The sequence below is a fragment of the Anopheles ziemanni genome, chromosome 2 (assembly GCF_943734765.1).
Source record: "Anopheles ziemanni chromosome 2, idAnoZiCoDA_A2_x.2, whole genome shotgun sequence".
NCBI classification, from domain to species: domain Eukaryota; kingdom Metazoa; phylum Arthropoda; class Insecta; order Diptera; family Culicidae; genus Anopheles; species Anopheles ziemanni.
In genome coordinates, this window is record NC_080705.1 from 79,848,449 (window position 1) to 79,875,075 (window position 26,627).

A 26,627-nucleotide genomic window follows, 5' to 3' on the forward strand; every position below is an offset into this window, starting at 1 on the left:
ATGTGTAAACTACCTCCTCTTTCGCGTTTGTCTCTACCGTACCGACGTCAGTTAATGCGAATTCGCATTCCTTCTAAGGGTGGTGCTATTCGCGGATCGATGAACAATGCAACCACTCGTTTGAGCGAAAATCGGCGTTACAATATCGATGAGTACGTGAGGAAATTACAAGTTGACAGTTTAATGCCTCCACTAAACATTGAGCATTTTTTATTCATGTCACTACTTAAACATAAATTTAACACGTGGTTTAAATACGAAACGGTATGTGAAACGTTTCACGTTTGAAAATGTGTGAAATATTTCACTCTGCACAGTGGGAGTGGGCAGCACAACTTGGTGGCCATTGTGTTAAAGTATTTCTCGGTGGTACTGTTTTTTTGGTCATTAAGTATTAATTATGATTCCTCACTATATAGTTTGAAATTACTCTACGGTTTAGATTGCAAATAACTGAATATAATTAAATTTTGATTCGATTCGATTAATTTATTTGAAACGAAGAATATTTTTTAAATTTGATACTCAACTAGGGTTTTGCTGGAATGAAAGCAAACAAGATTGATGTTAAATGAATGAAACAAAATCTTCTAGAAGAACTATATTTTTTTAAATATATTTGATTCTCGTTTCGATGTTGGCCACTACCAATCGTAGCCATCTTTGACTTCCATGCAAATTTATGATTCACATCTACAGGGACATACACAGTAGGTCATAAATAACCATATGCTCGAATGTTGGCAGCGGTTTCGCTTCCAACCAATTTCGAATGTTTTCAAAACACCGTACTCTGATAACAAACATCTGTTGATCTTATAACACATACAGCGGCATTTGTACAATATTCCGATAGAAAATGAGTATTGGTCAGTATAGAAAACCATGAAGCAGAAGCTTGATGTGGGGAATAGAAAGTATTTTGGTGTATATCTTATTGAACCAGCAGTGCATTTTTATTTAAGAGATGTTGTTAATTTAAGCATAAATCTTTTAACAAGATATTAACAATTTCTACTCTGTATTCTGGAGAGTTTTGCAACATTCTTACGTGTTCTCAGATAAGATTTACATCTAATGGAAATACTGTGTCAATATATCATACTCAAAAGATAATAATAAATAAATAACAGTTCTTAATAGATTCCACATTCGTAGCGTTACTATACTTATTTCTTCGTAAGAAAAAGTTATCTTCCATACTAAGAAGTTGATGAGCAAGACAGTTAAACTGGTTTCAATTTTACTGCATCGAGGGAAAAAGAACACCCGATGACTGTACTTTGCACAATAGTGCTGTATGTTTATCTAATAAAAAAAAAAGGTTAGTACACACACAGAAGTTCCCCGTGGACTGGATCGTGCTGCACGCAAAAATAGAAACAATCTCCTAAGAGGAAGCATAAGCCGTTCTCTGCTTGGCTATCGCGCTGCTCTGTTAACTCCGGAGTGTTCCAAAGTGTTAAGTAATTCCCGCTCGGGCTTCTTCCTTTCCAGCCACGAGGAGAAGGACGATGGTCAGCAAGCCGCCTAAGTGAGAGCTCGTTTCCGAATGTGTATAAACAAACTCCCTTTTTTTTATTCTTCCTCTTTTAAACATCGATTCACGATCACGAGTTATTCACGGGTTGTTTTCGGTTCTTCTGTGTTTCGTGTGGGATGTACATGCGGTGATCTTCATTCTTTTTCTCTCTCCCCGGTTCAATAATCTGCTAATAAGGGTTTTCCAATGTCCAGTGTTTGCTTTTCTTCGTTAGCCATTGTGCCGGAGAGCAAACACCGCGTTGGGGAAGCTGCTGGGTCTCGATGGTATCTCGTGGAAATCGGATCCAGTCTTGAACGGAACGTGTTGCGATCGTGGTTGACCTCCGGAGAGCTGGTAGTCGGTTCGTCCATGGTCGTCCAGTACAGGATGTGTTTACTTGGAGTCTACCTGGCAGCGTGGTTTATAGCCCATTGCTTCCCGGCAGCTACGGGAATATCTTCCGGGTGTCCCGTGTCCGAGCAGATCGACCTCACCGATGGCATTGTGGATCGCAAAGGTGTTATTCGGTACGCGGGAAACATCTATCCGCCGGAGGAGTACCTAATGGAGCCACCCACAAGTGCAGGGAGCAGTGGACGGTACTACAGCTGCGTTTGCAGCCGCCGGAAGTGTGTATACGTGTGCTGTTACTTCGTCAATCGCACCAACTGCGAGGGATCATCGCCGTTCCGACTGAATCGAACCGTTGCTGGCATCGCGCGCGTGAGCTGGGCGCTGGAAAATCTGCAGGAGGTCGAGCTGCGGAACAGTACCGACTACTGGCTGATCTATGCCGATCCACCTGCCTGGGCCAACCCACTCGGCCATGTGCTCCGGATCGATGGCCATGAGGGGGAGTTGATTGCGGTACGTAATGGAGTCTCTGGCCTACGTCGAGGCAAATCAATCGCTCTTCGTGTGCAATAAACTCCCCCCCCCCCCTCCCCCTCACCACTTTCGTTTCGTTTTCGCCCGGTACAGGACGGTAGTTTTGCGTACGGTGAGAAGGTTTACGCCTCCAGGACGTACTGCATCAATCCGACCGACGACGACGATTCGATGGTCCACGTGTGGATCAAGGAGACGGAAGAACATCTGGAAATGCACCACTGGCACTCGTTGGGTAAGGAAATTAGGACTTCTCAGTGCATGTTACGCGAGCAGGGGGAGAGGGATTTATTTTTCCGGGTGTGTTTTCTTGTCGAGTAGCAAACATAATCAATTCACATGAAGCAGAAGCATCGAATCTAACGCCTTAGGATAGGATCGTGGAGTAATTCTACACGGTGTCCAATATACTCTCTTACAAATTTTTATATCATTTTATAACACCAAGTCAAATTTTTACAACCCTTTTTTAATTGAAAGCGATATTTTTATTTGCATATGTTTGGAATAATACTGCAACCTATTTTTTACCCTTTTCAAACGATTTTCAGAACCCCTTCATGCGGCACGCACGACTTGTGCTACTTTCTCTCAAATTTGAAGGATTGTGGCATTCAACTAGACATGGACGTATTTTGCTTATTTTTATGTAACAGCATTTATGGCCACTTAATATAATTAATTCGATTGAGATCCGGATGAAGTGGGATGCCATTCTTTATGGATAAGAAATTCAGTCAAATGGTTTTCAGTTATTGATCAAATTAAGAGAGTTAACACGTGTTTAAACACCTTTTCATCCTTTTCCTACATATTTGTTTCTTTTCTCGACGTGTTAAAGAAACCTCATTATGAAATTTAAATCATTGACTTCACTATTTTAGGATGAAAATAAGATGGACAGTCTGGGTTGTTTTTTCCTTATTTATGAATTAATGAAGCTCCATTAGAAAATATTATTCACGAACAAATAGGTTAGTGATTATAAATGTTTCTCTAGGGCTAGCAGTTGCTCTTATCCCTGGCACAATAATGTAACGAGAAATCTTTTAAAATACTCTCTTTATGTTGTTCTACAGGTATGATCGTTTCGTTGCCATTTCTGATCGCCACGTTGATCGTGTACGCACTGATTCCGGAGCTAAGGAACATCCCCGGGAAGTCGCTGATGTGCTACGTGTTTTCACTAACTGCCAGCTACGTGACGATGATCCTGATAAAGCGCAGCGTGGTGACGCTTTCGTCCGCGTGGTGCAGCGCGCTCGGCTACCTTTGCTACCTGTCGCTGATGTCCAGCTTCTTCTGGCTCAATCTGATGGCGTTCGATATCTACTGGACGTTTGGGGGGCATCGCCGAAGGACGACCGATCCTGGTCTGTTTCGGCTGTACTGTGGCTATGCGTACGGGTTTTCGGTGCTCTTTCTACTGATCGCCCTGCTGGCGGACTATACTGATCTAATGGACGTGAAGATTAGACCTGGGTTCGGAGATGGACAGTGTTTGTTCAAGAGTGAGTACGAAGTTGCATAAAATTGAGGGCGGAAGCGAACTGATGTTTGGTTACTTTTAGGCGAGCAGCTCATTTCCTTCGTGTATCTGTACCTACCGTTGGTGGTTCTGGTCAGTGTCAATATGTTTTTCTTCATCAGTACGGCGGTTAAGATCGCCATCATCGAGCGTGCGACGGCTACGGCCCTTCAGGGCGAATCTGGACGCCACGGAGCGTACGCGAACGAACGTAACCGGTGAGACGCAGCCCGAAAAACTATTTTCTTTATGTGTAGCTCCTAAACTTTCTTCCTGCTTCTAGCTTTGGCCTGTACGTAAGGCTTTTCGTGGTCATGGGAATTACCTGGACGTTCGAGTTCGTCACCTGGGTGATCGGCGAGCGAAACTGGATGGTGCACATGGCGGACATCTGCAACTGTGTCAGTGGTGTGTTCATCTTTTTCCTGTTCGTATGGAAACGCAAAGTGTGGCTACTGCTGCAGCAGAGGTTAAGTACCCAACCATGTGTCGGCAAGAGCCATCATTACTAATAGGGGGGACTTTTTTCTTTTGCAGGCTTAGAGGAAAGGAGGTGATCAAACGAACGCAGCCGTTGTTCTCGGTGAGTGCACCCTCCAGGATGACCAGTGTCACTTAGGGTGGCATGTGTAAGTGAAGGCACCCTCACAAGTGGATGACGAATTTGTTACCGTAGGCAAAACTACAATAATCGACCAAATCGAATAAATTAGATTAGAGAATTAAACATCGTTTGGGTGTTGTGAAAATACCATGAAGATTTTAAAGTGTTCATGTACCATATTTCTTTTGCACGAGTGTGACGCCCAATACGCTCTTCTAGTCTTAATTGTTTGCAACGAAAAAAAAATATTCGCAGAATCTTTTTCATGTTGCATGCCATAAGCTACGTTTCTGGGTAAAAGTAATAAAACACATCTTAACAAAATATAAACAATACCTTTAAATATGCTTTTTAAGTGGGAACCGTGACGGGGATACGGCTTAGAAAGAACGTAGCCTTCTCTGATGCGTTTCTTTTTCATAAGCCGAGGACAAAAACAATTCATTTCGAACATCTCATCAGTGACGTGTTAAGCTGGCTGTAGACGTTACATATTAATCTGCACAGATGTTTGACGTCTACAGCCTTTCCTTAGCTCTTTTCAACATCCCTCGAGATATTCGGGATATCTGGAGGGATGTTTGACAGACGATGGGTACGAGAGAACAAAGGAAATCTGTAGACGTCAAAGATCTGCACAGATTAATATGTGACGTCTACAGCCAGCTTTAGCGACCAACAAGCGTTATTATTCATGAATCGATATTGCATCTCGTGCTGTTTGACGGGACAATTGATATCTTTGATGGCCAATGGTAGCTTCAACGTGGAATGCCGACCACAACATTTTGTCGTCTTATCAAGAATGGTAGTGTAGAGCAAACAAAATTCAAGCCCAATGGTTGCAATACCTTAATGCTATTTGCCTCAAAGAGCCTCGTAAATCTTGGAGAAGTCAATAAGCACACCGTTATTTACTTTCTGCAAACGATAAAAGGGGGAGTTGCAAACTTGTGTGGAGCACGGTCTGAAATGGGTCATATGTGTTTGTTGTAGTTTGTATTATCCTGTCAACAGACTGTTGAACTAACGTCGGTTTAAAAGCGATGGTGGCATACGTCTCAACGTTCATACTCAAACGAAATTTGATGAAGAGTAGACCTTTAAAGACGTGCTGTTTTTCTCCAATGTTTTCACGTGTTTTTTCGGTGACGGTGACGGTGATCTTGTGGCAGTGTGGCGATGCCACAAGTGAAGTTGCAAATTCGACGGGATCGTTGGCGGGATATGGATTTGAAATCATGCTGGCCAAGCTGGATTATCTACAGTACAAAGTGCTCGAGCTAGATCTCGGAGCGAAGGAACACACGGAGGTGATAATGCAGAACCAAAACCATCTGGAGACCGTCTTCCGGAGCCTCCTATGGTCCATCAGCCAGCTCGACCAAGCAGTCTCGTACAACCTCTCGACCATTCAGGATCAATCGCGGAAGATTCTCTCACAACAAATCGCATGTGCTAACCACGAACAGATGCGTGCGGAAATTGCCCGTCTTGCGCCGAAGCCAACCCTATCCACCAACTCACCGACCCTACACGATCTGTGCAGTACGCGCATGAAGGGACCGTTTCCAACATGCAAGGAAGTACCGTCCAAAGTTCCCGGAAAGTATCTCATCCAACCGGGTGAGACAGATGAACCATTTGTGGCGTTCTGCGAGCAGATCCGCTTCGGTGGAGGATGGCTCCTGGTGCAGCGTCGGTTCGATGGGACGCTGAACTTCAATCGTCACTGGAAGGAGTACCGCGAGGAGTTCGGAAGCGCCGATGGCGAGTACTGGATTGGGCTGGAGCGGCTTCATCGGTTAACGACGGTGCGATCCGTTGAGTTGCTGGTGGAAATGGAGGACTTTGCCGGGAACTACGGATATGCACGTTACAAGGAGTTCGCCATCGGCAACGAGACCGATCAATATGTCCTGAAGAAGTTGAGCGGGTACCGGGGCACTGCAGGAGATTCACTCGCCACGCACAAAGGGATGAAGTTCACAACGGTCGACCGGGACAACGATCTGGCGGACGGAAACTGTGCCCTACGTCATGGTGGAGGCTGGTGGTACTACAAGTGCCATCCGTCCAACCTTAACGGGCACTACTTGAACAAAATGGACTGGGTTGCCATCATCTGGCATAGTTTTAAGAATTCCACGCAAGGGTTGGCATACACTAGGATGATGATTCGTGCGGTTTAATAATTATTTGGAGATCAAAATGGTGGTTATTTAACGTCGTCTTTCGTTTACTAGCTATGGTGATTCATTTAAAAATAAAACGGTTTCCTGCAAACAAAGTTGCAAGCAACAACTTGTACGCAACTAACACTTGTATGGCAGTCTATGATAGAAACATAAAGGCGGTGTTTTGCGATGTTTTATGTTGTTTGGGAAGCATAACGGGCAGATGATTCATAATTTAACATTTTAATTGTTCTTGTTTTAAGAGTATCAAAGATACAAATTTCGAGAAAATTGGAATAATAAAAAAAATATTTCTTATTTACTTTAAAAATACCATTTCTATGAACGGAAATTAAAAGCAAGAAACAAGCAAATGTCCTTTAAAGATTAATTATGCAAACATTTTTTGTCAAGTTTCTATTTTATTAACATTATTCTCTTCAGCTGTTCCTTCGTGTTTGGTTTCAATTTACTTCACACAATTGATTTGCAATGCATTTTCCATCGCTTGATGAAGATATATGTGGTCCGATTAAAATATAGGCTCGCTATTTTGGGTCCGAGAAGCGCTTTGAAACGAAACTGATATCCCACCAGACGACATCCATATTCATCGAGTTCACTGTAGTTGGTGGCAAAGGAATTGAGGACTGTGAGTCGCAAAGAAAATGGCTTTTCACCCCAAACGAACTGATTAAGATTTCTGTTGGCATGCGGAAAAAAGGCAAGCGAAAACTCCCACACGTTCCGGCTAGACTCAAGGGGGTTTCATATTTTTCTTTCCATTTCCCATCTTCCACTCTCCAAGCGTTTCGAATTTCCGTGGCGAACTTTATCCTCGTTCAACATGGCGACAAGGTAATGTACGGCTTTCCGAGAATGTCAAAATACTTAAAAGTCACCCATGTGGCTAATTAAATTCCATTACCTTGTGCAACCCCGAGAACATCGAAAACAGGAACTGATGTGCATTTGCCCAATGGATGCTTTTGCTGCATAATTTAACTTTCTTAAAGCACAAATGCACTGTCACGTAAAGTGCAGGGGAAGTTAAGTTTTTAAATCTCTACGAAAGTCCCAGCTGAAACGCTCGTTGGCTTAAGAACGTGAAATGAAGGTAAAGGTGCAGTGGTGAAGGTTATGTTTGTGGTAATTTCGCTAGATCTAACCGCAGAAACACACAACAGTACAATGTGCCCAACCTCTACAGAGGAGCTTTCGGTAAGCTTGATACAAAACAGCTAAAAAAAAGAACAGAAACCACTTGCATACCGCCACGGGTTTATGTTACAGCATGTACAGATTGCATGTTTGGGCGACCTTCTTCTCCATCCTATTCCGATCTCCGGTTGTTCCTAGCTTCAGAGGAAAAATCTGGTCCCTACTACCAAAACGCGCCACCAAGTTTAATTTGTCGCGTAGTACATTAAACAATATTAAGGAAGGCCCTTGATCGTAGTCCCAGCCCCGAAAGGGATTGGAAGGGTTCGGTTTCTGGACGGGGTTGGTAAGGAATGTTGTTAATCCTTTTTCATGGCTTTATTTTTGGGAAGCATAACATGCGGCAAACGTTACAGAGAGGCTATTATCACGTACGTGAAGGGGATTGAGTAAATTAAGGGATGGTTTTTAGTACTGAGCACATATGAGGCTTTCCGTGGGACTTTAGGGATGAATAATTATAATATAAAACAATCAGTGGATATTTTTTTCGGAGAAAAAGCTCTAATGATAAATATGCAATGCAGTCATTTGTCAAGCATGAGGAAAATAACAGAGATTTAAACTTATTGCAAAAAAAAACAGACTTGTTGAATATAAACATATTTTAAACAATATTATATATGTTTACTCAACTGCAAGAAGAACTTTTAGAAGTTACGTTAAACGTAAATTTGTAAGTGGTAAGCGTTTTCTTTTATCGTGAAGTCTTATGTTTAAGTTCATTTTTGATGAAATGTAAGTTTTTATACTGTTACAACTCATCGAATTTAAATTTCGTGGTTAAACAACATAATCGTATAACAATTTGCAGTAAAATATATCAATTGATTTTAATTTCCTAATTAACGCAAAACCTGCAAATTTGCAAATTCTGCAAAACACAGAAGAATAAATATTTGTTGGATTTAAAAAAAATAAATGTTTTACGGTATACCAAAGATTGTCTACAGTTTTGCAACAATAGGTACTTCTAAACCTCCACCATTAGTTTTGTGACGCATCTGTTCAAGAACACAGTTTCAAGGAACAACAATTTCACACCAACCATTCAATTGGCGATTTAAAAAACAACTTGTTGCTTCCTAGACACCGGCCCGAAACACATCTCAATCAAGGCATCTCAAAGTGTTAAAAAAAAATGTAGATTCCATTCTTCCATGGTGGGTAGTTTTCCATTTGTCATTGATAATGATTTTCCACCTAGGAGGAACTTTGTGAGGAAGGTTAGTCAACGCACAAGAAACGGCAGCAGGCGGTGTCTTCACTGGATGGCCTCGCGCGGTTTCTATGTCCACCGAACATAAGAAAGCATCGGTTCCGCTTGATTGATTCAGCCTGCTACGAGCCAAAAATTTTGCATCCACCGCTCGACCGACTTCTCGCCAACCTCCCTCCTGTACCGCGTGCACGCACCGAAGCGCGAAGAAGGCAAATCGAATCGAAAACCCAGTGCCTAAACACAATTAGTTCGGTTTGCGACCCGCGGGACACGTGTTCGGTGAGCCCTGTGGGAGGTATAAGAAACGGTGTTCAACCACCGTCGATGGTTCAGTTTATTCGGGGCGATCGTGTTGGGTTGATCGGGTTGTGTTGATTGCAAAGAGTTGACAATGCAGTTGGTATCGGTGGTGTTGGTGGTGATGTGCTGCTGGCAGATGAGCATTGCCGGGGTGCCTCGCCAACGGAGATCGACGGCCGGTGAGGCTGCGTCGAGTTACTTCTACTTTAGCCGAACGCCAGGCCACGTGTTTCCGTCCGAAGCGAGTCCGTTCAGTGCTTCACCGGTCGGTCTTGCGGTGATCCCGGAGACGAAGGCGTTCTTCCCGGCGAAGGTGCTGAAAAGTGTCAGTGAGTTTGGTGCGGATACGGTCGAGGAGTTTGGCAAGGGATTGTCCTCGAGCGACGAAAGTGACGATCACGACGCGTACCGTGTGGTGGAGGACAAGGACGACGAGGAGGTGGAGGAGAAGGCTGGCGGCTCGTCGTACGAGGTGGGCCATCACGCGCACAAGGACTCGCGGGGTGAACAAGGGTACGACAAGAAGCACACGCTGGAGAAGGCGAACCGTGGAAGTCACGGCAAGGAGGACCATTCGCATCGGTACGCGCAGGATGGTTCGCGCAAGAAGTCACACCACGACGAGGGTTCGCACTACCACGATCACCATCAGGAGGCGAAGCGCACGAAGGGCGGCAAGCATCACGAGAAGAAGCACCACAAGAAGGGCTCGAAGACGACCGGATACCACAACGTGTACCACAAGGACGAGTACAAGAAGGAGCACGTGTTCTACGACACCAGCGATCATTCGGGGCAGTTCAAGAAGTACGGCTCGGCGCACGAACACCACTCGAACGAGGCGGGCAAGCATGGGGCGGGTGGGCACGAGGACCGGGCCCACCAGGAGGCCAGCTACCAGAAGAAGGGCAGCAAGGACCAGGGCGCCTACGACGAGCACCACGATCAGCATCTGCACCGGCACGGGAAGGAACAGCACCATCAGGGCGGGTCGCACTACGAGCAGAAGCATGGTCACGCGGGGGGCGGTGAGAGTGGTTACAAAATTTTCCACCACTAGCGAGGGAAAATCCGTCCGCCGGTGACATTACGTGACGGAAAAGCTGGCCATTCGAGTGTTTTGGTGGTTGTCAAGCGTAGTGTTTATGTAAAACGTCACGCGACTCGCCTTCGTTCGATTCGATTCTTCGATTATCTTGCACAATAAATTATTTGTTTCCTAAACTGTTCGGTTTATTGTTCATGTGATATGGAACAATGCAGATGTGTTTTCCTTAGCTTTGAGCGAACATTAAACATTCGTTCGAGCGATGCTCAGTTCTACGTTTTTACTTATACCTTATACCTTCATCTTTTACCACTCTCTTTTTCCGAAAAAAATACTGGTACTGCTCCTTTTAGAAGTATTTACTCTGGTTTCCAGGTTTCTTCGCCCCGTGCATTTGGTGTAATAAAACAAGTTCAATATTTCATGCGTTGAAATATATTTCCTAATCATCATAATTCATGATTTATTACAAGTGGTGGAGATTACCTCCCCCGAGTATGGTTTCGACGGTCGTCTTTTCGATGGGGAATTACTACAGCTTCTCACCGGGCTGTGGAAGCGTTGCCAATGGATATATTTTCATTAGCTCTTTCATTGGGATGGCGTAAAGCTTTACAATAAGGCCATTCCCGTTGAGTCTAGGCATCGGAGGAAAGTGCAGTTTGTGGGCAGTTCGGAATGAAAGATGGTGTTAAATTTGGTGAATTTGTGCGCAGCATTGGAATCAAATGAATGTGCTTCTAGTAAAAGTAAGAACTCATAAATTTGATAGTGTAGATTTGTAGTGTATACATTTTTCAATGTTAGGAAAACCATTTTATAAAACATAAACATATAATGTTACTGCTTTGTGCTCAAACACATACTATGGTAGTCAATTTTCTTTTGTTCAACCAAATTGTGCGACACCAATATTAAAATTGAACTTGACATCCAGTTACAAATTATACACTGAGACCTACCTCTTTGCAATGTTTAGCATTGAGTTATATCCCTTGGGAAATACATAAAATTTAGAAGCACAAACATATTTGAAGAAAATTTAAGAAATTAATTATTAATTTTACGATCATCGTTTGATAAAAAGGGTTAAATGTGAGGCTATGCCTGGATTTTTAATATAATTTGTTTGAACATATGGCAATATAGCGATGTGCCTCGTTGTCATTCGTTCGTATCTTGTTATTAAGCAGAATATGGCTTTTTGAATGCGTGTTATATTATTTAAGGTTTAACAATATCCGTGATGCACTATTGCAATCTTCTATGGAATTTTTCTAACATTAATTAACTTATACATCAACACATCTTTCCTCAGCAACGGTGGAAATCATTATAAATTTGTGATTTCGATTATGTTATTGTGAAGCTCTCCAGATAATTCATGTATGCATTCATTTAAATTAGATTTATCCTCTGCACACTTGCTGGTTCTTCGGGCATCATGTTATTCCCTACCTTCCATCGCTCATTGGCCTAGTTCGGCATCAATTGTTCAATAAAGTCGGTCCCCGTACTAAAACGGGATAACTTTACCCAAATTGCTTTGCTGATCCGCGAAGTCACCGTGAGTTCTACGACGCGACTCGTTCATAATTGATCGCTCGATTTACGGGCAGCACAATTGACATAATTATTAAAAGCCGTAAGCTTCCCGGAACTGCCCAGCTTTACGGCCGCTTTTCCTAGAAGCTTTCCCCCTTTTGCGGCCAGGGGTACACGGAGATTTAAATTAAAATTAAACATTTATCATCCCTGGGATATCCATTGCTCGGCACACCATCTTTCACATCGGACATCGGTCAAGGAGTGAGTTTCCGGATCTAGCACTGCGCTCAAGTGGAAAAAGGTGCTTGGCGAATGGGCCAAATAATACGGGACTTTCGGGAGTATTTTTCCGAAATGACCGCACTGAGTCTGGTTGGGAAGGACGTTCAGAAGTCACTGCACTGCAGATTTGGTCAACGGTTTGCAGTGTGAGATGTCCGATGTCCGCAGGGTAGCTCCAGTAAACTGTCCATTCGAACCGTTTGACCCGAGACTTATGGTACGTAGAGTTTATCTTACGATCCCGTTCCCTACAACAGTTGCTCGATTTAGAATTTCTCCTGAGGAAACGTGATTATAAATTCAACAAGGTAACACTCTGTTGAGACTCGTTGCTGGACATGCATTGTGAATAGATTGTGAGTATAGAAGGCTTTAACTAAGGTTTAGAAACACATTAGGTGCTTGTAATGACATCCTACAAAGAAATAGATACATGTACTTTCTCGTGTGAGAACACGGAAGACAATCGGGTAGTACTACAGGATGATAATCTCAGAAGTCGACTTTCATCGGATGAATTGTGTTTCATTATTTAAATCAATGGTTAAAAAATGCTTTTACTTTCAAGACACTAAAAGAAAAGAAATAAAAGACAGCGAAATAAAAATAGAATGTTAAGCTGTCAGGTTATAAAACACGTTTGCCTAATGGCCACAATTTTTCCCCTTTTCTGATTTTCTCAAGCATCCCGGATGGCAGACGATGTTTGATGAAATTAAATTAGTACCCCATTCGGGCAGAAATTAAAACTCCCGTACGCCAACGATGCGACAAATGCCAACCGAAAATGGCCACCACATACGGCCTAACCGAGCCACAAGTATGGCCGACTAAGTGGTTTAGATTTTAGACTTTCCTCTCTCTCAATTATCACAATTATATTTATGTGCTTCGAGCCACGTGTCCAAGGCTCTAGCAGCCGGGACACGCTCCGGGGCTGCCAGGGAGACCAATTTTTATTTTCGTCCTTAGAGTGTCCTCGTCTTCTAATTACATTGCTCTTTACCGTACCCGGGACGGACGCAAACGGGATGGTTATGATTTTTTGTAGGTCAAGAGGCCAGAGCGTGCAACCGGGAAAGCTGATAATTTTCGGTCCGAATGGCCTTGCATACGAAACGAGCGGGTTGCGGTAGGTCATGTCAGGCCTTGCCCGGTACAATCTGGCAAGATAACAGACACCGGGCAATGGATTTCCTCGTCCGGTCGGATCTGGTTGCTTGATATTAGTCAAATTGTTCCACGCGCACCCACTGGCAAAAGTCCATTTTGCGCCGCGTAATCGCATTAAGACGTCTGATTGTTTCAATTGGGTTGCCTCCTTATCGCAAGACCATTGGCGCGTGTTAGTGTGTTTATTGGGGAACCATAAGCACACGGAAAGCAAAGCCAAAAAAGCACATTAGTCATATGGCCTCAGATTCAATTTAATGTCATTTCTGTAAACGCATTACGACGTGAAATGTTTGCAATCAATTAAAATGGCCATTCTATTACGATTTTTTCACAACATAGCGCTATTTAATAAACAGCTTATCTATGAATCCTTTCCAAAGGAAAACGTCTAATCTTATGATGTCGCTTTCCTTATGCATTATTGCTTAACCTACTAAATCGATGTTAATACAGGATTGTTAAAAAAATGAAATATGTAAAAGAAAGTTCTTCCGTAAAAGAAAGTCTACATTCCATGAATCAATTTTTTGCTAGTAGTTTGTAAAGTTCTTGAACATTTATTACGATAAGACACTGTTTATTTCTCCCATGATCGGACGCATGATTCATTTGAATTAAATTTTTTGTTTGTTTCAATGATTTGTAAACTATTTAATATTTTTGTTATTGATCAACTAGACGCATTTACATAAAAGCCTGACATAATTTACCAAATACTAAAAAAAGCCTTTCTCAAAAGTTGATTCTTTGGTTGAGGAACCTCATTGCAGTTAACAGTTTAATAGACCGATAACCGATGTTTGATTAACCAAAATGACTAATAGACATAAAACAAGCTAAAAACAAAATGAGGCACCAAGCGAATGAATTAACAGCAAACGGCGGGGGTGCGTGAATATATTTTTGACCATTCCTGTCCCCCGCCATCCGACCATAGTGTGACGCATCGAACCGAAACCGGTTTTTTGAACCCCTTGTTTTCATTCCAGCTCTCGCGCGCGCTCGTGGTTTTTCTCTTCCGCGGTTTTTAGACGCGCCTGATCGTATTCTGTTATGTCGTATGGTGGTGATCGTGCAGCGTTCCATGCGCGAGTCGCTCAGAGATGGTTCAATGAAAACAAAAACATTAAAATTTTAAGAGCATGTAGTGGTTTTGCTTCTGGTAATAGGCAAATTGACTATAGTAAGAAATGAAAAACAATGATGATGCTTCTCCCCCTACGCATCCTGGATGCCGGCTTTCGGTGTGATAGTCGTTTCGGGGAATCGTGAATCCTCAAGACAATCAGTGATTCATCAACACCATAAGAAAACGACGCAGTAACATGAGTCACAGTCGATATCTGCGCGGGTTCGCGATGCTCAAACACAATGGTTCCACACAGTGAAGAAATCAATGGCACACTAACACACTGGTTGGTGTTTATATTTCGGTGAATTTCTGTTCGTTGAACTGATCCGCGCACCGCGTTCGTTTGCATCTTCTTGTCCAGTGTGCGTTACGATCTCGACCGGTTCAGATGGCTTCGTTTTTGGTGCAAAGTTCGGTGTTGCTGCTCGTGGTGCTGATGGCCTTCGACTCAACCTGCGCAACAGGTACGATCCCCGTTGGTGGTTGATGTGTTTTGACCGTGCCTTTGTTTGCGGAAGTAATTAACATTTCGAACCACTTTGCAGGTTCCGAGCAGGGTGATTTTAACCGCGGAAATCTGGTCCGGGTGGCCAGAAATCCCCAGCAGCAGCCGTTCCCGAATTTGTAAGTGTCCAACAGTGGTGACATTTTGGTTTGGTGAAAGTTGCACTGAATGCACCTGAGCAGAATGGCAATAATTGTTGTTTGTTTCTACTTCCATTGCAGCCCTCAGCTCCCTTTCGGCAATCCGGAAATTGTCTCGCAAGACACGCAAAACAATAAAAATGGCTTCACGCAGACAACCATCTACAAGTTCCCGAACGGGATGGGAGCGTCCTCGGTGTCGACGAGTCACTCGGTATGGTTTGCGACAAAATTAACATTGTCCCCCCTATGTGGAACACCTACATCTCGACGTGTGCCTGGTTTTATGCTGTTGTTTGTCTTCATTTGTCACCTTTTTTAGGGTTCGTCCAAGATGACTGGCGCTGCCTGGAGCATGGTGACCCTTATAGCGGCGGTCGTGATGAAACAGTTTTACTGAACGAGTGCCCGTGGCGCATGAAGGCTTCTTTTGAGGCGCATTAAGTTCGTTTTACTTCTGGCTCGTCGGCCATTTTATTTGGTTTTACGTTTTTCGCTTGTACCAGTATTAACTCAGAATTTTAGAAATTTCAAATGGAAAAGGTTTCTTTTGCAATTTGGATAATGATTAAATTTTGATAGCTACACTCAAATTACACTTGAGTATAAAAGTAACGAACAAAAGTCCTACACATTTTAAACATGTTAAATGGTACATACATTACCAAAAACTTTTTTGCTTATAGTCGATAATTGAACATCAAACTAAGCTTACCTGTTTTTTATGGAAATAAAAATTATATTCTCACAATGAAAAATTAGAATGTAAAGTTCGTTCTTGCTGGAGCAAACCGTAGGGAAAACATTGCAAGATGCCTAATGAACCGAACCGAAATGATTGTCCATTGCAAGGCACTCGACACCTCATGAAAATGTAATAATCTCAACAAGTAGAGTATTGTTGCTCGCCTAGACCTTCGTTTTTTGTTTTTTCTGTGCCAAGCGACCTTTGTGTAACGTGGATGGATAAAGTTTTCCCCATAAGCGCCAAAGTTCATGTGCACAACGCTGCACTCCGGAGCGTGCATTGGCGCACTAGGCAGCATCCACCGGGCACCACCGGGAAGCAACAAGTTTTGGCATGCGGAAAACTCACATTAAACGCCAAACGATGGGACTTTATAGGGAAAGTTCAGCCCGAGATTCAGGGCTCGGTTCGTAGGGAACTTGACTGCAGCAAAGGAAAAGGTGCTTGTAGCTCCGGAAGACGGTATCAATTTCAAAGACACACCACCGGCGAAGATTAGGAAGGTGGAAAGGTTTTGTCAAAGTAAGAAGATACCGTAGATATGGCAGCGCGTCGGGAGAGTGGCGCCAGGAAACGTCGTCGCAGACATGCATGCCAGCGTTGTACCGTAGGAAAGTCTCGTTTTTGGTCGCTGTGAAACAAAAACATTCCAGTGGAAAATTTATGATGCAATTTGAATATCAGAAAGCGAAATATTTATGGCTTTTTTGGAATGTTGGTCGGTGGGTTTGTTTCCCAGTTAAATGGAGAGTTCCTATTGTGGGGAAGGTTGGATTCCTAGCCGGAAAAACCAAACCCTGTACATTGTACTAGTTATTCAATTCCAACAATCGATACACTCGCAAGTTTAGCAATTAATATAACAAAAATCATAAATTACTTCCTGTGTCTTCTGTTCTAATAAACCATCATTAGAGCCGCAAAAGCTTACTACCTGTTATTACTGCTTCTGCATAGCTTGGCGTCAATGTGTCTTGAAAGTACAACTGCACTGTCGCAACAGATAAGTCTGTGTTGGTGTTTTATTTTTTTTTTTGTTACCGACTGATAACAGTATGAAGTCATGCCGTTTCCACTGCGAACACTTTAACGGATGAATCAAGATGCACAAACTCTTCCCCAACCAAAGTGTTTCCATTCCTGGGGACGTACAACACACACACACCACGGGCATGAAATTGATTTTCATTGCAATTGTTTATGACAAGCGCTAACCTTCCACCACCTTATCGAAAGTGACAGGCATTATAATGCAATTTTCCGCCATATTTACTGACAATCGGAGAGTAGCGAGACGATTGCATCCGACGATGGAACGCTTTGCGATGGGAAAGGTTCACCGGCGAAGAAATCAATTCTCATCTTCCGCAGTGTGTCATCCGACTGTGTTTTCTGTGAATGCGAAAGGGTGCGCGCGTCTGTGTGGCCAGGACAAAGACCGATTACGGTGGTGTTTTCTGCCGGGTGGTGGACCGCGAACGTTGCCGGTGGTTTGGCGAAAAACCACTAATGCAAGATATTCCTCCAACACAACTCGCTACAATCCATACGGTGGGTCTGTCGCCTTACAGGGGAGGAGGATGATGGGCATCGAGCCTCAAGGACTGGTGAATTGTCACACTGGATGTGGTGTTGGTAGAGAGGATAGATGCAATTACGGTGTCACGCGAGAAGGATCCGGTAACGGTAGTATAGGACGTTAATGCTCCTGTGTGTGTTTGGAAGGTTGACGGTAGAATGAGAGTTCCGAAGGGGTGTGGTGGAAGATTGACTATCACAATACACACACACATGCCGGGAGAGAAACATGTTCCATCTGCGATTCGAAAAGGGTTTTCGAAAGGGATCATACCCGTTGGAATGGTCATTGCCTTTGCCGGCAGCTTTGAGAACGTGATACGAGATATGTTCTGGTAACAGTACGTCTCAATAGATTTGAATTCTTTCTGTGGACTCATTTAAATTTTTTTTGCCAAATTACATAAAATACATATTTTGTAATGTTGCTGTTAATTAAATTGTAAAATAGTCAATATAAAAATGAAAGTCCTTCGACTTAACACACAAATATCAGTTTATCCATTTGGTATGGGTGCTAGACCACTTTTTTAACAAGTTTTTGGGAAAAACGGAGTAAATTTTTTATAAAGCAGTTTAACGTTAATTTTAACAAAAAATATTTATTAATGACACGAAGATTTTATCGCAATGTTTCGCAATGTTTAACCATGATGGTTGAATTAGTGAAATTCAAGTAAAAATAAAGTAATTAAAGAATAAAATATTGCTTGCATATTTCATATAGATGAATGAAATACCATGAAATGTCTGATTTCATCTCATTGCGGTGAAAGACTAGCTTCATCTTTCAGCACTAAACGTCGACTAACAGTTCTATGTATTAATTAAGTTTGATTCATTTCCATCTAAAACTGTCTTATTTTTTAAATTTTGAAACTGTTTTAGAAAATAAGGACACCAAACACAAAATAGGGAACACACTGTTTCCTACCATCCGTTGTGAGTTGCCGATTTAAGCCACCTTAATCGAGTGGGAATTAGCTACATTCTTGCTTATTTACGGTCAATTCCGCATCCTTCCACCAAAGGGCGGTGTGCATGGTTTGCACGTGCTTCGTCTGTTTCCTCGGAGCTGGTTTTGATGTCGTCATGATTTACCGATCAATATAGTAAATAACCGGGCGAACAACTGGACAGTCAGTGGAGACAGTGGTCAGCTGCATACCGAGCGGAGTCGGGCAGCAGCCTTTCGATCTGATCCGGTGGCAACATACACCCGGACAAACACAATGTTTTTCGCCATCTCGCCCCCGGAAAGAGGGAAAACATTATTGCCACTGGGGTATGGGAATAGTTTTATTGTTTTATGTTGCAAGGCTGTGGTGCATTTTGTGTTTGTGAAAAACACAAACGAAGGAACCACCTCGTGTAGTGTGCCAACCATTGGACCAAGAGTGCGCCCGAGTGGCGTAATTTATTGGCTTGAAAATGACGCTAAATTATGCCGATTCCTCGCGTGCCCCGTGGTAACATATTCTTGCTTCATGTCAAGGAGAGTTTTCTTTCCGGTCAATTGGATGCACTGCACCCGACCGGTACGGAGCGGGAACGATGTATTTACTCCCGAAATGACCCGGCGAACCCTTTTTTCCCATCCTCTCCTCACCCGTCCCCAATGGAAACGCGGCTCGGAAATGGCACCGGTTTAAAGCAGCACCAATCCGTTGATTTCCCGGAACTCCCTTGCAAGCTCCAGGTTCTCGGAGACAGCGGACATCCTTCGGCCTCGGGCAGGAGCGGTTTTTCCACGTACGGTAGCGAATAATAATTAAAGACGGGAAGGTGTCCATCAAGGAAGGACGGCCCTGCTAGGGCCACTCCACAGCGGCAGCGGAAGCGGTATCAAACGGGGTCGAGAAAGCTGCCCGACGGAAGACGGCAGAATAAATTAACCCAAACTAAATGTAGAATCCACGGGAAACGAAGAAAATCCCCACAAGTTACCGGTCGGCGGCCAGCGAGAAAGGAGTTGCGCGCCCCGGAAATGGTACCGGCTACAAATCACGCTGGAAACTCGCTCGTGAATCGACAAATCTTTTCTTCTAGTAAAGCCGAGCTACCAGACCGGGAAACACGTCTCGTGTCCATGAAGGAATGCCATTCGCGGAAGGGTTCCAGGGAAGGCGTTGGCATCCTGTTACGTGAGAATATTGCGAACCTTGTAAGGAGTTGTGATTTGTTTGCTGTTGCTTTCCTGCGAGCAGAGAGTTGTTTGCTTCGAACGAAACCTGGTTAGTAAATTCCATAGTGCATGAGAAAAGGCGCGATCAAATCACAGGAAATTTCCTTCTTTATTAGGTTCGTTTTTCTTTGATTCGTTCATGTCGAAGTTTAGCTGGTTTAAAACATAGTTAAAATTGTTATAAAATGGTTGAAGTTGTTGAATGCAGAGATATTGCGGTTCTCTTCTGTCATTCATTTTTCTAAATTTATTATTTTATCTAAAATTCTGGAAGTATGGAAAGCAAATATGAAACTAATGCAAAAAATGTAATCAAAATAGAAATATTTTAAAATGTTCTTTCATTGTCAACAAGTTCATTAGTTGACATAAAACTTAATTAAAAGAGAGTATCTACATTCTACCGACGGTGAATGTGTATTATTTTGGTGCAATTTGCTTCTCCCAGGTCCGCGGGAACAATATTACCATTTTGATGGAATATTCTCGTCCACGCCCGTTAATGGTGCGGATGACGAAGGCAAAATTTGCGGCCCGCGATGGAATCCAACCGCCAACTGTCAAATCATCGTGGCAAATGGGAGCGCTGCTTGTAAAATACTTTTCTGCGGCCTGCGGGCTGTCAAATGCGGACAAATTGAAAGTGGATTAGTCACCCGATGGGAGCAATCCGAGCGTCGGTACGGTGCGTATAGCCGGTGGTAAATCAGTGACATTAAGCTCCGACCCAGAAGCCTCGGAAGCAGTCTAATCCCTTCTGGTTCTCGTTTGGCAGACGCAGCGCGGTGACGCATCGTACGTCTTAGGCCGAGCGCGATGTCCTGTGATTCGATCTCACTATGGAGTTGTTGGTAGGTGGACACAAAAATTAAAATTATTTCGTGGTTGTTGCATATCGTTTTGTTTTTTGTTGCATTCAGAAAGGTTAAAATTTGGTTCAGTTTTCATACACATCCTATGATTGTTGACTACTATTTTTTAAAGGAACGATGACAATGAAAACAGAAAAAAATCTATAAATTAAGTAAAGAAGCAAACATGGGTTACTTTATCAATAAATCAATTTAGTTTAATTTTCCCAACAATATATCCACAGTGCTTTGTTGGAGACAACCCCAGTCACCTTCAGGCTTTTTTAGTTCGCATGGAAAATCTCTATCCTTGGATCTTTGTGCCTATCTTCGCCCTAAGACGAAGGAATCTCCCGTGGTGCGCCCTCATCCAACGATGAGAAGAACGGCGCGTGCTGGAAATTTAATCTTTATTTAAAACATAAAAACGAACTAAAGCGCCACCCGCTGATACGTCGCACCCGAACGTCGGCGCGCTTCGGAGGAGGGTGGACTCCCGCCAGGCGTTGATGGAGTTCGCCCCGACGCCTGGCAAGGCCCAGCCAGAAGTGCTACTTGAGGGTAATTTATCTTCATCAACGCCGGACCTCGGTCTAATGGGGAATATCTGTAGAGGTGCCCGGTGACGTCCCGGTACCGTTGACTTATCACTGTACCGGGGCGTTATCCGGTGGCTTTCGAGGATCATCCCAAGCAGCATTAAAGTTGACCCATTATTTGAGAGAATGCAACTAATTTTGCGAAATGTAAATCTAGTTCCACGTGAGTAGATAACGGATATAAGAAATTCTGCCAAACGATGAAAGTAAATTTTTTCTCACAGTCATATTCCATCGTAGTCACGGCAAACTTCATCGTTGAACTGTAGCATAAAATTAAAATTATACAGTGTATAACTGTGGCAAAATAGTTTCACTATCGATTAGCTGACAGCTGCATAAGGGGATTTTAAACGTGACGGTGGAACATTAATAAGAAGGCCTCCAGCGAAAAGATTCATTTGTGATCCTATAAATAACATGCAATGGAAGCAACCACGACTATCAAGCCAAAGTTCACCTTCACTTAGCTAACCGGAAACTAGCCATCAATCCAAACTGCACCGTCTTACAGGAGTCTCGAAACTGTATCTCGTATGCCGCCGACGACACAAACCGTACAACTAACTAAGGGAAGGGATTTTGTTGGTGGAAAAACTTTACCAATTCATTGCTGATCAACGTCCAGCTGGCAAGGTTGCCGGAAGGAACTTTCTTCCCAGCTGCAAGCGGAGTCGTTACATTATTACAGAAACAAGCGCCTGCCTTCAGGCGTTCGTTCGGGTTTCAGCTTGGATCAGCAACGAACAGGCTGGTGTAGTTCTAGTAAACTTACTCCCCATCCCAAACCCCCGGGGAAGGGATATCAACATCGTGAGGAACTTTGTAAAACACGTCCGTTAACCATTTTACACCAGCGCCGTTCCGCTCGAGCTGCGGGAGTCAGTTATGCTGGCGTCAAATTAGGGTTGGCTTCGGTTGGCCACGGTGAAGATTACCAATATTACGATAATAATAAATTGGGTTGGAGAGAGAAAGAGATAGTGAAAAAATGGGGAAAGGTTCTTTGTTAGCCAAACATGCACCGGCAGAAGGCGGTATTTAAATAGTTGGCAACACTGGCAGCCAAATGAGCAAAATTGGTTGCGAACGATAATATCGCAAACAACATCCATAAAACAACTGTAATTGATGCGATAGCGAAATGGGCATGGAAAAGGGGAAGTTTAATGGAAAATAAGTTCTGTTTTTTAATCAATAGTACCTAGATTAAATAAAACGAACAACTTTTCTCAACCAACAGGGTTGCCAGATACGCTGCGTCTATCCGATTTCTATTTTTGATGTTCAAACCCGTTTCCTTTGACATTCCGTGGAGTTTGCGTTGAGGGTAGCGGATGTCCTCAGTAGTGGAGGGTGGGGATGGATAAAGTTTCAAGCCTAAAAATGTTTATCCTTTCCTTGGTCGGTTTGTTGGTGGAACAGTTTTCCCAAGCAAGCAATAAAACCAAAAACTAAAATAACCAAAAAGTAAAACATCATGTTCCGTCGTTCCCGTTGATCGCCTGCATCCGACGGGGCGGGCGATAAAACGGAAAATATGTTTTAATGAAAATGTTACCATGTTCACCGTGTCGCATAGTTCCCCCCCCCCCCCCCCCCCCCCTCCCCCACCAACCCATTACGGAAATGTTGGTGCTTGCTTGGTGGAGCCGCTTCCGGACCGTCCAAAACTTGGAGTGCATGACTGGTGGTAATTAAATTATGCTTTGCAAAGAAACAAGCACGCCTTTTGGGAGGCAACATTTATTTGATTTTTTTTTCTTGTTTTTTTTTTGCCAAACGGTTTCGTTTTAGCCATTGGATACTCAGTTTCTGTCAACCGCTGTGGGACCTTTTGGCAAATCACAACTGACAAATCATTGTCGAATAAAATGTCCCCCTCCCGTCCCACGATGGCATCAAGATACGTGGGGCGTTTCGATCAAACTTTTAAAGCTGACTTTTGATCTGTTTAATCAATGCCCGGTTCGGTAATTTGTTTCATTCGCAACCGCAATGGGCACTTTACCGACTTTCAGCACTACTCGGAAGTTTATGGGTAGTTAATTTTATCTCCAACGATTGAGCATGTTTTGGCGTGTCGAAATGAAATTAACAAACAGTAAGTTTCTTTCTAGCTTTTGAGCTTGATTAATAATTATCGAGTGGTTTTTCATTTATTCATTTGAAAGTGTTTAAAAAGGAAACCTACAAGAAAAGCAAACCCCGGCGTAAAAATAACTAAATTGATCAATCATTTGAAACAAAACGACACTTTCAATACTTCCAAAAGAACCTGCACGTAAGTAAGGTAAAGTGAGGCTATATGCGAAGGAATATACTTTTTTCACAGTAGGTTCAATTCTCTGTCATCACTTTCGGTTTCATCTAAACGACTATTATATCTTAAAGTATGGTAGGGAAGTCTTGCATGATTTCAAACTCAGTTTATTTAACTGTTAAATTTCGATGCAAAGTAGTTAGAATCAACTTTTCAACAGTTCTCGATGGTCTAACTTAGCTTAAAGTGCATTTTACCCCATTTTACACTACACGCAACAAACCAAATCGGTTGCCTATCCCAACGAAAGCGAGAATTATCAACGTTTTTCTTGTTTACGTAGCGCAGGACCAACGGTCACAGGCAAATTCGATCCATATTGAATTTATCGGAAGCGCTTGCAATGTCGTACATTTTTCACACCAACCGGCGTCGTTCGCGAAATGCATCCTCGTTGGGAACGGTTTCAACGGTTCTCGGGTGAAAATGGCCATCGGCGGATTTATAGTGCCTGAGATAAATCGCTAGCGGTGCAACGAGCTCGTGAACATGTGTTCCACATTCCAAAACATATGGCGTAGGTGTGTAAAATGGAGAAATAAAAATGGAACAAATTCGTTCCTCGAACGATGCTTCGTCCGGATGGGAAATGCAAGCAATCTTTCCCTAGTACACCAACATAACCGATCGCTAAACCGATCCGGGGTGGTGAAACAATATTTTCCACTATTTTGCGGTGAAGTAATGGGTTACCATAAAAATCAGTCATTGAAGATGAAAACATAGAGAGCACTAGCAGGCAATAAACTACTGACTGGGCTAGGTGCTCCGGATTAATTCCTTGTGGATGAAACAAGTGATTATGTTTGTGACCACCGTTTGAACCAGCTTTCTTTCTCGGTGGTGGTTTTTATGCGGCAATGTAATTAAAACCGACAACAGAACGATCGAAAAATAATTGCCTCAAAGCGATAAAAATAGTTCACCCAAAGTGATTATTCTCTCTTCCCCAGCATATGTTTGTTGTCCTTTCAATTTGAGTGAATAAGCGTGACTAGGTTATGTTTAACCTTTTTTCCCCCTTTCTCATCTTTACTCATGATTCGAATTTGTTTGCTTTGGGGCTCACTTGTGGCGACGCTGTCACGGTGACATGTAGATATTTCATCTTGCCTTGATTAATTGCTAGCGGACGTTGATTTACATCACCTCTAGACTAGGATATATAAATCGTAGATGAAAATTAGAACGAAAAGCAAAAGGAAACATTTGTCCCGGTCCGATGGATGTGTGTCGCCGGTCGTATCTTAAGGGCCAACTATTGTTTCTGACTCTTTAGCGATCGTGTCATAGATAGTTTGGCGGGTGTTGTTAGATGATTAGTGTTCAAGGGATCTCTTTCGAGTAAAGGAAAATAAACCATCGCACTAACGACCCTTCATCAGGTCTCTAGAAAAAAAAAGAACTTTAAATTACACGGCAGAGCTTTAGCATTCGAAGCCTTTTGTTTCAATAACAGTATCCTTAGAAAACATTGATTTTAAAGGTTGTTGTATAAAATATGTTTTGTAGAAAATGTATTTTTAAGACACGTTTCTAGGCACAAAGTACGGCAAATTAATGCACATTTTAAAGTTTTTGTGAAAAAACTAAATATTCTGTCTGATAATATGGCACAGAAAACAGCTGAAACAGCAGGGAATCTAATTTATTTAATTTTCTTTCCATCATCGAACTTCGAGCGATCACTTTCGGAAACGGATAGCGAAATCAAGATCGCATCGCGAACGGCTGTCGATGCAGCGCGGGCGATAAATTTCTATTCCGGCCACCCCTAAATATTAATCAGCTCATTAAAAGTTTTCTCATTAGCGACTCGTCAGCTGACGAGCGATGAAAATGCGACCGCAGCCTGGACTGGACTGTGTGGATGCTGAAACAAAAAAAAAAAAGGAATCGAAATAAAAACGGCAGGAAATTAAAGGAATTTCTCATCGGAGTTCGTGTTCTCGATGGAGGCCAATCGGTGGACAAGTGATCCGTTCCGTATCCGAGCGCGAAATGGATGATTGATGAATGGTGTGCCAAAGGGCTATACCATTTTCACCCTTTCGAAATCGAGTAGCTTCGAATGGAGGGTGATTCGTTTTCATTTTGAGGGTTGAAATCCGATAATTGATAAGCCGGTTAAGGGCATTTATTGTTAATTCACGATAAAACCATTTATAATCAACAAATTTGGACTCGGTAGAGGAGATGATTTTCGCTGGATTCACTTACCATCAAATTAATGTTCCCAAAAAAGCAAACTAATAAAAACAATCGCTCCAAGTTGATGCTTTATCGAGGGTATATTAGAATAACTACAATTTCAGGTCCATGTTTAACTGATATCAAATTTTCCCTGATGAAGCGCAAAAATGTACTTGTTCGCATTGCCGCAAGGAACATTCGATCCGATTTCCATTCCCATCTGCATGCATTATTCATCGTTGCATAAATTAATGTAATCTCACAGTCGTAGTTGTATGAAAATATATGAGACGATTCGGTTTTTCGAAACAGGTTAAAAAATATTCCCGGTGTATTTAGTTCCCAGTGAACGATAGAAATGCAGGCGATGTTTTCACGCCCCAAATTTGGTGCACTGTTTCTTCGCATTCTACTGATAAAACCCTGGTGGTGACCTGTTACCCGTGCGATGGTATTCAATTTTCATCCCAGAGTCCAGCGAACTGGTCGCGTGGCAGTGACTGATTCCTCGGTGGAAATTAAATTAATCCATAAATCATTAAAATTATCGATAGGCCTTCCGGTGGCCGGAGGTGAAGTTGACGGGTTGAAGTGATACAAGGGTTTGTTAGGGGAATATAATAATTTCATGCTTGAACTGCACAACCTTTGGTGGGTGTTAGTGGGGTGGATAGCGAAAACAGGGGGAGCATGTGGTGCCAGTTTGCAAAAATATTTCAATTCTCTTCCAAAGGTGAGTGATAGAGAGAGTGAGTGAGAATACAAAAAAACGTCTCTTAAAACACCATGGTTCGGTTTATGCAAGTCTCACCATTCGGTGGCAATATTTAAGCTGATTCGTACGATAAATAAAG

General features: G+C 42.8%; 3 protein-coding genes and 1 pseudogene across 3 annotated transcripts; all 4 read left to right on the forward strand.

The window, feature by feature from the left end:
* The first annotated feature begins 1,912 nt into the window (after window positions 1–1,912).
* LOC131294471 (G-protein coupled receptor Mth2-like) lies at window positions 1,913–4,453 on the forward strand. The gene is given in 4 exon segments (XM_058322517.1): window positions 1,913–2,392; window positions 2,507–2,648; window positions 3,493–4,159; window positions 4,225–4,453. Coding segments are annotated over 4 exon segments (1,518 nt in total).
* A 1,138-nt stretch (window positions 4,454–5,591) lies between these two features.
* LOC131294472 (microfibril-associated glycoprotein 4-like) lies at window positions 5,592–6,737 on the forward strand. The gene has a single exon (XM_058322520.1). It carries the CDS (start codon window positions 5,592–5,594, stop codon window positions 6,735–6,737), a length of 1,146 nt encoding a protein of 381 aa, XP_058178503.1.
* A 2,819-nt stretch (window positions 6,738–9,556) lies between these two features.
* On the forward strand, window positions 9,557–10,525 carry LOC131294473 (sarcoplasmic reticulum histidine-rich calcium-binding protein-like). Its single transcript, XM_058322521.1, has one exon. The coding sequence runs from the start codon at window positions 9,557–9,559 to the stop codon at window positions 10,523–10,525; it is 969 nt and encodes a 322-aa protein (XP_058178504.1).
* A 4,514-nt stretch (window positions 10,526–15,039) lies between these two features.
* LOC131294474 (uncharacterized) lies at window positions 15,040–15,696 on the forward strand (annotated as a pseudogene).
* The last annotated feature ends 10,931 nt before the right edge of the window (window positions 15,697–26,627 follow it).